Source organism: Spodoptera frugiperda, chromosome 6 (genome assembly GCF_023101765.2).
Source record: "Spodoptera frugiperda isolate SF20-4 chromosome 6, AGI-APGP_CSIRO_Sfru_2.0, whole genome shotgun sequence".
Taxonomy (NCBI): Eukaryota; Metazoa; Arthropoda; class Insecta; order Lepidoptera; family Noctuidae; genus Spodoptera; species Spodoptera frugiperda.
The window spans coordinates 12,959,980-12,974,501 of NC_064217.1; the positions used below are offsets into that span (position 1 = coordinate 12,959,980).

Below are 14,522 nucleotides of genomic sequence, written 5' to 3' on the forward strand. Positions count from 1 at the left end.
ATGGCGGTCTGGATCCAAGTGATTAATCAGACTAGCACATGTTTTCAGACCTTTATTACTTTTTAAGTACGAGTTGTACCTACAAGGATTAATTTTGTTTGTCAATTTTTTGGGTTATGTCGATGGATAAGAGTGATTATCAATTTTAATTCCAATAAAAAATATGCAGTAAGTAAATGCATCTGGAGCTGCAGATATTCTATCGGGTTACCGGGGCTCCGGCTCAAAAGCAGGAGTAGGAACGGGTGCTTTTAATCAGTAAGTGTCTGACGCCTCGTCCCGAGACGGGAGAAGTCATTGGATGATTTAAAAAAGGAGTCTATAAATGTGGCTGAATACATTAATATTATAAATGTGAAAGTTTCTTTGATGTTAATTCTTTAAATGACAAAAATTTTAATGTAATGTCTGAAATGTGTCGCAAGTAAGAAGTAACTCAAATAATCTTCTCTAGTAATCTTCAAACACCACACTACGTTCCATTAAAGCAGCATGGTAGATAATTTTCGAACACCTTATACATCAATGCACATCAGCTTATCCTTTCAGAAATTAAAATTACCTACATAGTGCTAAGTAAAGACTAAATATAATAACATTACTTCAAGCCTCTTTCCCAATGTCTCCAGTCAGCTCTGAGTCTAAAGTAATAGAAACCTGAGAATATCTTGAACGTTAAGAATACAATTTCAAGGAATCCAGGCAGAAAATCAGGAAATTGGGTTAGTCTGAAACTAGATTTAGATTTTATAATAGAAGTTGGAAATACCTAGTGGTCCCGATTGAAACTGTTTCAGGCACTTTCCTAAGAATAGTTCAATTTAATAAAATTTTATAACTTAGTTAAAGGTTAGGTGCGGTTAAAGTTAGTATTGGTTAGAAATTATATGTATAGTATGTATTACTCCTCTTATAACCATCTCTCGACTTAGATTCTGCTCGAAATCGAGTACTTAAATTTTGCCACTTATACACCCATTTTTCTCAGGTCTTAGTAAACCAAAGTAAGGCAGTTGTCCCACCAACGGCGAGTGAACGACTAACTATCGGCTATTTTCTCGCTCAAGAAACGTACAATAGATATACTTTCCGTGTAAACAAAAGAGATGCATATACAAATAGTTGATCGCTGACTGTTCACACTGCCGGCGAGTGCTCGCTTCACTTGTTTGTTTTTGTTTTCACTCGTTTTCACTCGTTTCTAGTTCTAGCTCTACTCGTTACTCGTTCATCGTTGCCGGTGGGACAACTGCCTTACTGATACTTTTCTTACTTTTGAAAAGAAGAAATAAAAGTTCTCGATTAATTTTAATTGTGATAAACTCGATTATACTGTGACATCAAAACTTACCTAGCGACGACTCGATTAAATTTCGAAATAAAAAAAATCGAGTCGTAACTCGGTCCCTTTTTGAATTTCACTGGATTGTTTTGTTTTTAATTGAAATATGTAAACAAGATTTTAACTTAAACCAACTGTTAAAACATTTTCTTACCTACAATCTTAAGTGAAGGCCCAAATCGATGTGTCTATTAAATGTTTACGAGTGAAACTCATTGGTTACGACATGTGGGAGCAATTCGAGCCGCAATCATTCCGCGCCATATACACGGTGATAAAATGTTAGATTGTACATGCAGTTTTTATTTTCATAGGGGCCAATGACCTGCCAAATAGGTTTTAAACAAATATAGGACTGGAATACGTTGAAGGTTGTTATTTGATTTTTTTTTATAATTTTGAGGAGTTCCTTAAGAGATATAAAACATATATGGGGTTAGGAATGTAAGGGTTGTTGTGCCTCCGGTAACCTCACTCACACAACGCAAGCATTGTTTCACGTCGGTTTTCTGTGAGGCCATGGTATCACTGCTGTCGAGCCGGCCCATTCGTGCCGAAGCATGGCTCTTCCACACTTATACTGTACTGTAGTTAATGGTGACTATTTTACTTGTAAGTGTTAACTCCTTCCAAAGACAAATGTAATTTAAGAACATAACTACACATTACTCATTAACTTTACCCATTGATTTGCCAGCCAGTAAGCAGCAATTTGCCATAACTCACTCCTTGAACAAATATGTCCCTATACAACAACCTAACAAAAATACCCAATGCAACACCAACCCAACTACTAAATACTATTCATTACCAATTCACCTACAACAGCCACAACTCATATTTACCCCATCACCATTTACCACCATGACATTTACCCCGAATTTATTTACCCCACTCATTTAAACAATGATTAGTGAGCGAATCGTTAACGTAAATAGTACTTATCAATGCAGTTTTGATGTTCAGTGTACAATATCGAATTGTCGGTTTGGATTCGGTCCAAATGTTTAGTGACTGTGCCATGTAGCTATATTTTGGTACAACGGGACTATGTTGCATATGGTGACAATATTTACTTATATATAGTGGGAGGTGATAACATGTTACGTGCCTTTTTTAAACGGGTTTGAAGAGAAAGAGATTCTTTACCCATAGTATGCCGGGTGCGCAGATCTACGCGAGGCACAATGTGTTTTCTATTATGTCTCATGTACCGACTACAAGAGGTTACAAGGTAACACGCTTCAACATTAACTCTTCAAAATTATTTCATGAGAGTTATCCCCATGTTATGGAGTTATAGGCATAGAACAGAACCAATTTCAGTCTCTATCATAATATTTTTTTAAAACATAATTATTTTCAGGAATCGATCTCGAAATCCCTTGCTCGGCAGTCCATTTGCAACCATTTCACTAAGGAGGTAGTTTGATTAGTACTACGAATTAACCATTAGACATAGTAGACATAGTGTGAACTCAGAATTATCATCAGTCATGACAAGTAACAAGATTAATAGGGAAAATTAAAAATGTATTAAGTCCGACAGTTAGGTAATGTTTTAAATTAATCTATAAGACGGAGATTAAAATAGAAATTAGTCATCTACTCCATTATCATCGGTCCTGACAAGTAACAGAATCATTCCTAGCGACACCCATCCAGACACTAACGACATCTAAGGGTAAGCACCCAGGAAAACCGATCGATCCCCACTATTACTTAACTACAAGCTCCTTGTGTAATTTACCTATTTATAGCTATGCTACCTATATATTTTTTCCTTCTAACTGCAATGTTGCGTGTGGTGAAAACATTAATCGGTTTTAACGCCAGTCGCGCATTTCAACCGATTTATAAAACCCCCCCTGTAAGTAAGAACTGCATTGCAGGCCACTATATCACACAATTTAAGGTCCACCGGATGCGGGGCCTGTCCGAATATAGCCTGCTTGCACGCTGTATCAAAGTATATTATAGTAAATTTTATAAAATGGTGAAAACTTGACCATCACGAAACGATATTAAAGTTATATTTTTTCGAGTTGGTAAGAAAATAAGCAATTATTTTCATTACCTACTTTAACGAATTTAAATTGTAAAATATAATCTAGGTACATTTTGGGTTGAAAGTTTTTGTACTGTGACTACACATGACAAGTGACAGAAAACAGAAGTCACATGCGAATAAACATGGATCGAAACATAAGTTGGGCAGAAAGTCACGTCAAGTCACAATCACCTCACCTGGTTGGAGCATCCTCCTTTTCTTAGGGTACTCACTGTTCGCTAAAGTACTAAACCAGCAGATTTTCTTTCCTATCACGAATGTCTATGACACACAAATATAAGAAAAGTTGTGGAGATTTTTTACGTCATATTTATTATACTTCATCCCAACTTAAGACGTTATAAGACATAATATAATACGATTTACTCAAACAACCCTTAAACAGTAAACCCACTTCCACCCCTTTACAGTAAGCTATTTAAAAACAAAATCTACGATCCTATCAAGTAAGCATGGAAAGTAATGTTTAATACTAAGCCCAACTTTCAGCTCTGAGCTTAAAGTTAAGCCCCGAAGTGGCTCTGAAGGCATTGTCTTAAGTTTTTACAACCTACCAGCTTAAAATCTTCGTTAGTCGTGTAAAAACGGGGAGAAGTTAGTTTTCGTACAGTCACCGGCAAAAAGATGGAGTTATTACTTTGTTTCTTAAGTCTTATAGTCAAGGAATTCCTTTCTATTACTTTTGTTTTAAGTGAATATAATTTAACCAATTACACTAGCGTATTTATATTGTGGTACACAATATTTTGTTTAATTATTACACCACAATTATTATGATAAATATCTTCTCCTTGCTTGCCTTGCTTTAGTTTCGGTTATTAACTAATAAATTTGTCAGTAAATTATTTACGTTAGTCCGGACATACGCTGTACCCGTTTGACGATTCGTTTCAGCCAGTAGAGGCTCATGTTCATGATAGCAACTTATAACACGAATGCGGTGACTATCACGCTGCTACTGTCGAGTAGCCCATCGAAAATGCATAATAAAACTATTTTAAATATTTAATTTTAAAAAAATATATTATTAAAAAATAGTATTTTTGCACGCCACTGTACTTTCCGTTTTAACTCACCCGTCAAAGTCAATTAAAAAGTTGTTTTTATTAGGTTCTAAAACAAAATTGATTGTTGTGATTACGTTGGTTGTGTATGTATGTGTGCACGTATGTATGTATGTATGTGTGTAGCAATGTAGGGAACGGAATTCCCTTTTATGGGTAGAGTTAAATGGTGCTTGAAAATGTTTTAGATTGTATTGAATTACGGAATTGAGTGTCTCAGAGTGTGTAGGAGTACGTTTGTATCGGTTGTTGTTTTGTTTTTCTTAGTAGATATATGTATTTTATATGTTTTTGTTGAGGTGCTATGAGTTTATTTTCTTTGGTGTCTTTGAAACCAATAAACATGATCATGTTTATTGTTTAAGCAGTATGTAGTGCCTCTTTGGTCGAGTGGTCGCAAGTGCGATTGTCGGACAAGGCGTCTCGGGTTCGATTTCCGAAAGTATTGCTGGGCATATTTGGTTTTTCGAAAAATATCTCAATAGTAGCAATCTGGAATTATGTTCAGTAAGTATATGGCAATAGACTCACCCCTTATTACATGGGAATTATAACACAAACGGTAAAAAGTGGGTGCACTGTATTGTAAAGCGGCAATACGTGCCGTATTGTGTGTGGCGTGACGTTACATGCATGATCAGTCCATAGTGATTCATTTTGCTAAGTTTATCATTAGCGTCATACTCTCTCTGGTATTAAATCTAAATGTGTCTTACAGCAAAAAAACACGATGGATGCGACTATGCTTTAATAAAATTAGTACAGGAAACACTTCATCATTAAAACCTTTCATATTTATAATTTCATTCCCCGATAAAATAACATGAATAAACAATTTCAATATCCACATACACCCACCATGTCAATAAAGGTACCTCTTTAAACAAAAGATAAAGTCAATCCATCAGGTACAATGCTCGCAACGACCGCTACATCAAACCTCCTTTAAAAATTCAAAGTCAACCCCAAAACGCCACCGAACAGGTGACGTTTAACATAACAGTCGTACAACATAAATGAATAAATAATACACTTTTCGAATTTCGCCGAAAATCTTTGTCGTAACGAGTTGAGAGAACAAATAAAGGCCGCTCGGTAAAACTTATTATTCTGGCAATAAATAATAAAGCGGGTTTACTCCTGGGGTTGCCAACTTTTAATACAAATGTGCTGGTTGGTAAGGTACTGTAGGTTCTGTAGAAGAACGCGTGCTGTTTAGGGTTAAAATGTGTAATTTGCGTAATCTCTTCAATGAAGGTGTTGTTTGTTTTGTTTACATTTTTTGATGTGTTGTTGTGAGTTGTTGTGTGGGTCACAAGACTACTGTGTTTGTACTGTGTCCTACTTCATATTGTATATGTGTGAGTTATATTTATGTAAATGTTTTACTCGTAAGTTAGTTTATGATCATGGGAACGTCCTGAATCTGAAACTAGATATGAAAAAAACATTTAAGTGTAAGATTGCTTTACCACCAGCGATATGCTATGGAGCTATGCTACGAAGTAATAAATAAGTTGTGAAACTATGTGACCATTTCCACTGATACTAAGCTATGTAGCTGTGCGAGTAAGATGTGCTGTTGTTGTAAAAGTAAACAGTTACATAATAAAAATGTATAGACTTATACAACTTATAAACTAGTGTTTCAAAATAAAACACATTATTTGTGTATGCCTAACCCATAGCACTATCCACATAATAGAGTACTGCATATAAAACTTAGATCATAACGCGATAACATTCAAAATTCGAAATTTCACATTCAACGCACAAACAGTGTTACCAGCTCACAAAATAGTTTGACAATACCAATGTTGCCAACCAAAAATTAATTAGCCAATGACATTATTAATGACGCGACAATCCAACCGAACCGATTTAAATTATTAATTAACAAAGAATTAATAGGTTTTGCCCAACGAATAAATTGAATATTTAAATCAGAGGCCATTTTGTATAGTTAGTTTCGGTAGCAATTAATTAGTAGCTACAAGTGATTTATTTTAATTTTATTTAATAGTATTCTATGGACCCTCGAGTTCGGATCGATAATACTTCAGGTCTGCCAAAGTAGATACATGTGTGGTCGGAACCAAAAGACACTTTAAGCATTTAGTGTGTGTATAAGAGAAAATATTTTATTTAAAACACATCACCTGATGGTAAGCAATCGCCCATTGACACCCGAAACACCACAGGCGTTACAAGTGCGTTACTGGCTTTTTGGAGTTAAAAATTTAAGAATTATTGGGGAATCTTAGATTGGGAAGATGGGGAAAGGGACTAATTGGGCCTCCGGTAACATCACTCACACAACGTAACATAACACACGCGTTGTTTCAAGTCGGTTTTCTGTGAGATCGAGGTATCACTCCAGTCTACATCACTTAAATAAACACAGGAACTCATTTTCCCTGACTCACATAACACAGAAACTTCTGAAATGTAAAAGTAATCACTCATACACACCTGATTCTGCCTAAAACACGCGTGACTGCCCGTTTTTCACGAACCCGTCTCTAGTCCCCAAAACCCCCCATCGCAAGTCCCATAGCCAACACACGTTAAAACACTTCGCCATTAATTTTTAATTTCTCTTTTACGACTTTTTTTTAATGGCGTCCGCCATTTTGTTTAAATTTTTATACGATCCGGATTTGCTTTTAGTAATTTCTGGATTGATGAGATGGAGTTTTGTTTAGGTGTATTTATGTTTAAGTGTTGGGCAGTTTCTTATAGCTAAAGATTGGTTGGTTCTAAAGATTTAACTATATTTTCGTTTTTTTTTTGAGTGGGAAAATCTTCCATTGACTTCCTCGCATTGGGCGAGGCGAGAGGGAGTGTCAGGCTTTTACTCTGACTGACTGAAAACCACCCCGTTCCTACTACTGCTTTTCGAGCCGGAGCCCCGGTAACCCGCTAGGCAGTCCGCACCTCTAGTGAATAATTTTTCTTAGGTTTTAAACATCTTCAAACTATCTGAACAAAAATTTACATTGAAATTTATAAACATTAAAATCGTCTCTAGGCAAGTTTTTGGATTTGGAGCCAATAATAATACAATAGAAAACAAATTGCAATTTAACAGGAAAAAAGATAAGATAATCCATATACCAAGAATATATTAACTTAGTTCAAACAAATATAAACTCTAAACATATTAAAATAAGTGCCTCGCAGTATGCAAATTAAGGTTGTTTAGTAACAAAGTTTATGAAGAAAGCTGCAGCTAAAGAAAAAAGGCGATGTAAACTCATCAGCTAAGAGGTTGGTGCATTCATTAAATTAATAATTAAATTAAACTAGCTTCTAGATGCACGTTGTCTTAACTAGTCTTATAGTACCCAAGTTGGTAATCTCTAGTTAGCTATCTGTTTTTAATAAAGAAGCTGGGAAATCAAGGCAGTACTGTTTTTCTTAAAGGCGTGACGATTTGTTAAAAGAGTTCTCAGAGGGCGATTCTTCAAAAAAGATCATCAACCAAAAGTTAACAATTCTGCCGATGGAAACAGAAAATTTGGTTTCAATAAATTAAGCCGTGTCACTGCTTTCAAACAATCCGATAAAAATAAGGATGATAATAAGGTACCACGATGCTTAAGGACGCTTAATATATAATTAAAAATTAAATTTTTGAAGAAACACCCTGAAAGTAATTAGTCATTAATGACATTTTACAACAGTTATAATATTATGTTCATTGTGTATTAACATAAATAACTATTCTTGTAACGCACATTATATTCCATAGAGTAGGCTACTCAGTCTTCCTACGTTCTATTCGAATTTCAAACGTCAATAGCAGACGTTGCTGAGCTATGGTTAAACTTTTCAAAAAAAGAATAATCCGTCTACGAGTGCACCAGACAGTGCATGGCGACATGATTTTATAGACAAAAAATAAAAAAAAAGAAAATACGCGACCCGACGCCTACAGCGCTTTTCGTCACTACGATGGTACGATATTTTTCCATTTACAATCGTACAGTTCAGTTTTTCATTCCGTCGAAGTTTCGCGAAGGATTTATTGATAGATATGTACAAGTCCAGATTGTCCAGCCCCAGTTTTCGGGGTAAAATATTCGGGAAGTTTGGATGTACGTACGGCCGAATTTCGAAATTAACAAAAAAGGAACACAGCTTTTTGCGTCTGTGGGTTTCGAATAAATTGAAAATGGAAATGGTTGTACATTACTGGCCGCTTGTTTTCGGTGAAATTTCTGGTCCCGCGTTATTATGTAATGGACACGATGCTCAATTCTGGGATAATTTGTTACGTTTTCATCTTCATTAATCGTTTTCATACGTTGTTTTGTTTACGCAAATTTAGAGGCTATGTCATATTTTTTATGGTATAAGCCGGTAATCGAGCCGACGTATCACCTGATGGTATGCAATCGCCGCCGCCCATGGACACCCGAAACACCAGAGGCGTTATAAGTGCGTTGCCGGCATTTTGGGGGTTAGTAATTTAAGGGTTGTTGGGGAATCGGGGATTGTTGAGATTGGGAAGGTGGGTGTAATTGGTCCTCGTCGGTTTTCTGTGAGGCCGTGGTATAACTCCGGTCGAGCCGGTCCATTCTTACCGAGGCATTGCTCTCCCACACTAAAAATGATATATCTGTTTTTAGTATTTAGTTTATTCAAATGATATTTGGTGTTGTTTTATAACCAACTTATAACCCATTCACAAAACAAATGCTTATTAAAATTCCGAATTCCGCCCAATCAATAAACACCACTTGTACGAAATGCACCACTTATTAGGTTAGGTTAGGTTACCTAGCGTGCTCTATCGACCTCGCAGCCAAGACCTAGGTAAATAACTCAAGGTTAGGTTGAACGGCAGCGCAAACACTCGGCGTTGGCGTGTCGCTAATTAATAAGCGTGCAAATACACCGGCTTAATTAATTCGACGTAGCTAGACGTCACTGAAGGAAGGAGATTCGTGATTTTTATTGTTTTAGGGGTAATGACACTGCTTTTTTGTTTGTTGAGGTTATAAATGTATATAGTGATGTGGTTTTTTTGTTTTGTTTTAAGAAACGTTGCCTCACACTAGGATTTTCTACAGTGTCGTGAGTACAAGTTCACATACATTTTACATCCAGACAGTAACAACAATTTGTGGATCACACAAAGAGTTGCTCCGTACGGAAATCGAACCCGCTACAAGTTGCATGGCAGCCGGTTGCCCAGCCACCACGCTAACTGTGCAGTCGGTTGTGGGAATAAAATCAAAAGAATTAAAAATAAGATAATTACTTTATTAGAACGTTATAAGTTTGAAAATCGATAACTGCTAATAAACGGATGACTTTATGTGCCGGTGCCTGTGTTTATATTTTCACGGTTATCTATCCTGTTGGATTATGTTACGAAGCTATGAATGTAAATCAAACTCAATCAACACGTGAATAATTCACCAACGAAGCAAAGAACAAAGAAATATTGTTCACATTTTATAAAATACGGGTCTTATATCAAAAACAATAACTCCTTCGAAAATTCTAGCAAATAAATACTTTGGACAAAAAGCGAAAACAGTAAGAAACTGTAACATTATGTAACTACGAGTCCGAATGAAAAAAAAACCTCCTCCACTATTTTAAGTCTAAAACATTTTAGAGGCATAAACCTTTCCCGTTCCCCGGCGTTCACCGAAATGTTCACGTAATATCTGAAGTAGGAAATTTCCAAATATACTGAAACGGAAAACATTGTGAGCTGTGCAGTTAACATAAGTATTTCACTTAGAAGAGCCATGCAAGGCATGAAATGGCCAGCTCGAGTAATACCACAACCTTACGTTATTTCACGTCGTATAAGTAAGGTTACTAAAGGCTGTATTTCTAAACCTTCAATCCTCAATCTCCAAATTCTTGATACTAAAATGCTGACTATCTAGCTGTTGTCCATGGTTGATTGTTTACCATCATGTGATCCTCCAGCTGGTTTGCCGATTTTTTGGGGATTTTTGGGGCAAACCCAAAAAAAAACCACAGTGCGTGTGTCTCGATGATTACGCGGTTAAAACGGTTAATTGTACAAAATACTGTGATGTGTCCAGAGATATCTAAAAATCCGAATGTGCTGAAACGGATAAGACTGTAAGTTGTGCAGTGAACATAATTTGGCTTACCTTACGAAGCATTTCCTCGAGCGACTCCATGTCGAGGGCGGCGGGCTCGCCGGCCGCGCTGCCGTTCACACCGTTATTGTTGTTCGTCATAGGTGAGCCGCACCCCACCGCACAACACACCACATGTGAATTACACACACCGCCACTTTCACACCCGAATTTCTGTCACCACTCTTTTTATTTTTATTCTTATATTCGTCACATATAGGCCGCACTTTTTGTTCGTTTTACTTTTGACCGTTATGTTTAAATGTTATGCTATGCTATGCTATGTATATTGCACTAGGTTTTAGACTAGAATTGTTAAGGAAGACTGTTTTTGCTGGAACAATAATGTAAGATTCATTCAAGTGGGTTTGACAGTCGTCTGCAGTTGACATTATGTTGAGATATGACAACATTCTTACAATATTTAAATGTAGTAGAGATTTCTAGTAGATTTATAACAAATATTATTACAACAACATATCTAACACATTGAACGTCGTAGTGGTCACCGGTGACCAACGTTAGTGAGAGGATTTGCCTTCAACAGTTTTCTATTTGCAGTCAAAGACCTAAGCATATTTGACGTTATTTAATTTTAACCCAAACCCTCCGCACAAGACGCAACGTGTTTTCTTTTGTTGTTTTATATACAAGAGGTTAATGAGACTCCGTCTACGCATAACCAATTAAAATTACTCATCCACAATACAGCTTACTACAAAATGATAAGTACACATACAGTCAGCAAATTTTAAAGACCCTTTTGACAGACTAAGCACAAACCAATCCCCCAAGTAAATACAATATATCTCGTATCTTTATACGGAACAATTTATCCACTTCATTACAAAATCCACAAGAGCAAATGAGAATCAAACAAGAATCCTATCTCCCCCGACGGCTAACACTGTGTCAACACTGATAGAAGCCCAGAATCCCACTAGTGGGGGGTGGGACTATGTGACAACGCATACATTTAGGGCATCACTCCTCCCCCCTCTTTAAGCCCTTTCCCATCAAATTAAACAAAAATTAGCCGCAGGGTGCAAGTTTTAATTACGGTTTTAGATGAAGCCCCATTCTCCCCCTCTCTTTTAAATGATTGGTCAATATTGAACTTCAAAGGTATGAGAGTTATTGGTGTGTATGTGCGTTTATGTGGATGAAAGGATTGTATTTTTTGTGTATTGTTTATTTTATTTTGTTGGTGGTTCGTTTGTTTAATTGTTGTATTTTATTTAGTATGTGCACTTAGAAGCATTTTCAAACCCTGTAACCTGTTTGTGAAAGACCAAAAAATGTTGATATATAATTTATTATTGCATTCATTTTATTAACCACTTTTCACCATAATATGTATAGTTGAGCCTATACTGGGTGAAATTCTAGACTCCGTGCTATAACTGAGAAATTTTTGTAAAACCGAAAAAAACCTGCTTAGTAATACTTTGCTCGACCAGGGAATCGAACATTATATCGAGCATTATGAGCCTAGCCTTTTGACGTATCAATCTAATTCGTATATTAAGAGTCGAATGTTAAACAATTTCTATCTATAGCAAATATCACTTCAGCACTACAATTCAAAATACATTAAATTAAAAATGAGAGCTCGCGAGACGAAGATTGATGCTTTAATATATAATCTTATGTACTCGTACCAACGTACCTATATACCTATTTACATAGTCTAGACGTATTAATGACTTAGGAGATCGTATCTATTGAAAGCACAGAGGAATACCTAAAGAGAATTATCGTTAAAGTAATTCTAGACACTTAAGTAAAGTAACATACCTACTTAGTTTAATATTCGTTGAAATGCCTCGTTGATCGAGTTGCCTAAAGAGTGAGTTTCATTTTATTCAAATTTATTACGTTTTAAATTTAAATTTCTAAGTACCGATTCAGTTCAGACCTTTTTTAAACGTTACCCCACGCTAGGATTTTCTCCTGTGTCGTGGGTGCGTTTACAAACATACACATGACACCCAGATCCGGAACAACAATTTGTGGATCACACAAAGGGTTGTTCCTTGGGAGAATCGAATAAGGTTTAAGGTTATAAGCCCAGGTTTCCTCTCGATGTTTTCCTTCACCGTTTGTCAGTGGTGTCTAAATAATCTTAGAAAGTACATACATATAACTCGAAAAACGTCACATTGGTAGTTTGCTGTTGATAGGTTTCAACCCCCGCCCGCTTGAGAAGCGGGCGTCTTAAACCTCCGGGCCCCCACGACAGTCCAAAATTACTTAATCCCTAAACGACACTACTAAAGTGCTAAGCCGTAGATTTCACCAATGTATCACATTCGCCTAATGAAGTGAGCTAAGCTAAACCCGAGCTAATTGCCAGCGTAAATAAGCTGTTAACCTAACGTGCTCAGCAGCTTAGCTTGAAATATTGCTGGAGATATATTTCCAGCTAATGGGGGTCAGTTGGTCTTACAGCTTCATTATAAAAGAAGATAAATAAGAAAGAATTAAGAATTTTATAAGTTTTTAGAATAGAGAATTTTGTCGTCACATAGTAAAGGTTTTATTTCGATATGAAAACTATCATAAATAATAATATTAAATTTCACACATATAATTATCTAATTATTACAAGTACCATACTTGTATTTCTTGCATTGTTTTGAATTCTCAATTTTTTTTATTAAAATTATATGTGACCAATATTAGTCGAAATAACAAAAGGAAATCTGAAGGGAAATTTGAATTCAGATTGGCGACTAGAACTCCTAATTTACCCATTAGTGATTATTAATTTTTTACGCCTGTACCAAATTAAAATTGAAAAGGAACTACGAAAATCAATCCTCATCAGTTTACAAATAAAGTCCACTACATGATTCCTACCATTCATAGAAATAACAATGTACCTACTTCAAAAAGTACCAAATGGTAGACAAAAGATAAAAATGTCACGTTCTATTGTTATTTGACACTATAGCGGTATGGTGCAGGAATGTGGATATACAGGTTTGTTTAAATATGTAGTACAATGGGTACAATATGTAGTATAATGCCTACACGGTTGACGTGGTGGCTGGGCAACTGGCTGCCGTGCAACGGGAAGCGGGTGCGATTCCCGCACGGAACAGCTCTTTGTGTAATCCATAAATGCTTTCTTTGGGTCTGGGTGTCACGTGTATGTGAAATTGTATGTTTGTAAACGCACCCATGAGACAGGAGAAAGTCGCAAGTGTGATGCAACGTATTAAAAAATACAATATGTAGAAAAATGCGTAACACAAAGTTTAAGCTATATGCGTCAGAACCTACCACATTTCTCATATATCTTAGTAGTACGCTTTATTTGAATATTTGTCTACTTAATAAGAACTTAGATCTAATCCTACAAAGTTTCTTCAAGATTTGAAATAAATCCAAAACAATTTCATTTCAACAAATTCGTTTACACGTCTCAAAGTAACAATATTCCCTTCAATCCTTTATACCCACACATTTACACGCCAAACTCATCACAGAACACAAACAATCCCTTCCATTCCCACACGACAATATCACACAAAATAACTGCATGATATCAGCAAATTCCTTAAATTATAAAATCCACACATTCACGCGAATGGCTTCAATATAAACAGCAGGAGCGAGGTCATTGACACTTGGCACTAGATTGCAGCCCAGCGGGACTCGCACCGAACTAATACGTAGAAGTATAGAGCATTATATAACAACTCTTGTACGAACATGCCGCCCTGGTACTTACGGGGAATATGTCCTTTGTAAATTAGTTTCTGTGGCACGTCATTAGAAATTTAACAAGTATAGTAGTATTCTGCCCGTTATAACTGGATGAAATTAAATTTAATAATAACAAATATTGCACTTTTAGTTGTTGCGGATAGATGTCATTAGTGATCTTATGTACAGTAACACAA

The 14,522-nt window shown here is 36.1% G+C and overlaps 1 protein-coding gene across 15 annotated transcripts in view; it reads right to left on the reverse strand.

Moving 5' to 3' along the window:
- The window catches only part of LOC118267395 (uncharacterized protein CG43867), a 254,836-nt gene that overhangs the window by 120,149 nt on the left and 120,165 nt on the right, over nt 1–14,522 (reverse strand). For 4 of the 15 annotated variants that reach the window (XM_050694190.1, XM_050694191.1, XM_050694189.1 and 1 more), the window contains exon 2: nt 10,624–10,945. The exons of the other annotated variants lie outside the window; for them this stretch is intronic. In XM_050694190.1, the coding sequence (XP_050550147.1) occupies nt 10,624–10,713 (90 nt within the window). In that variant the 5' untranslated portion in view covers nt 10,714–10,945. The remainder of the gene's footprint in view (nt 1–10,623; nt 10,946–14,522) is intronic. 15 annotated transcript variants of the gene reach the window in all.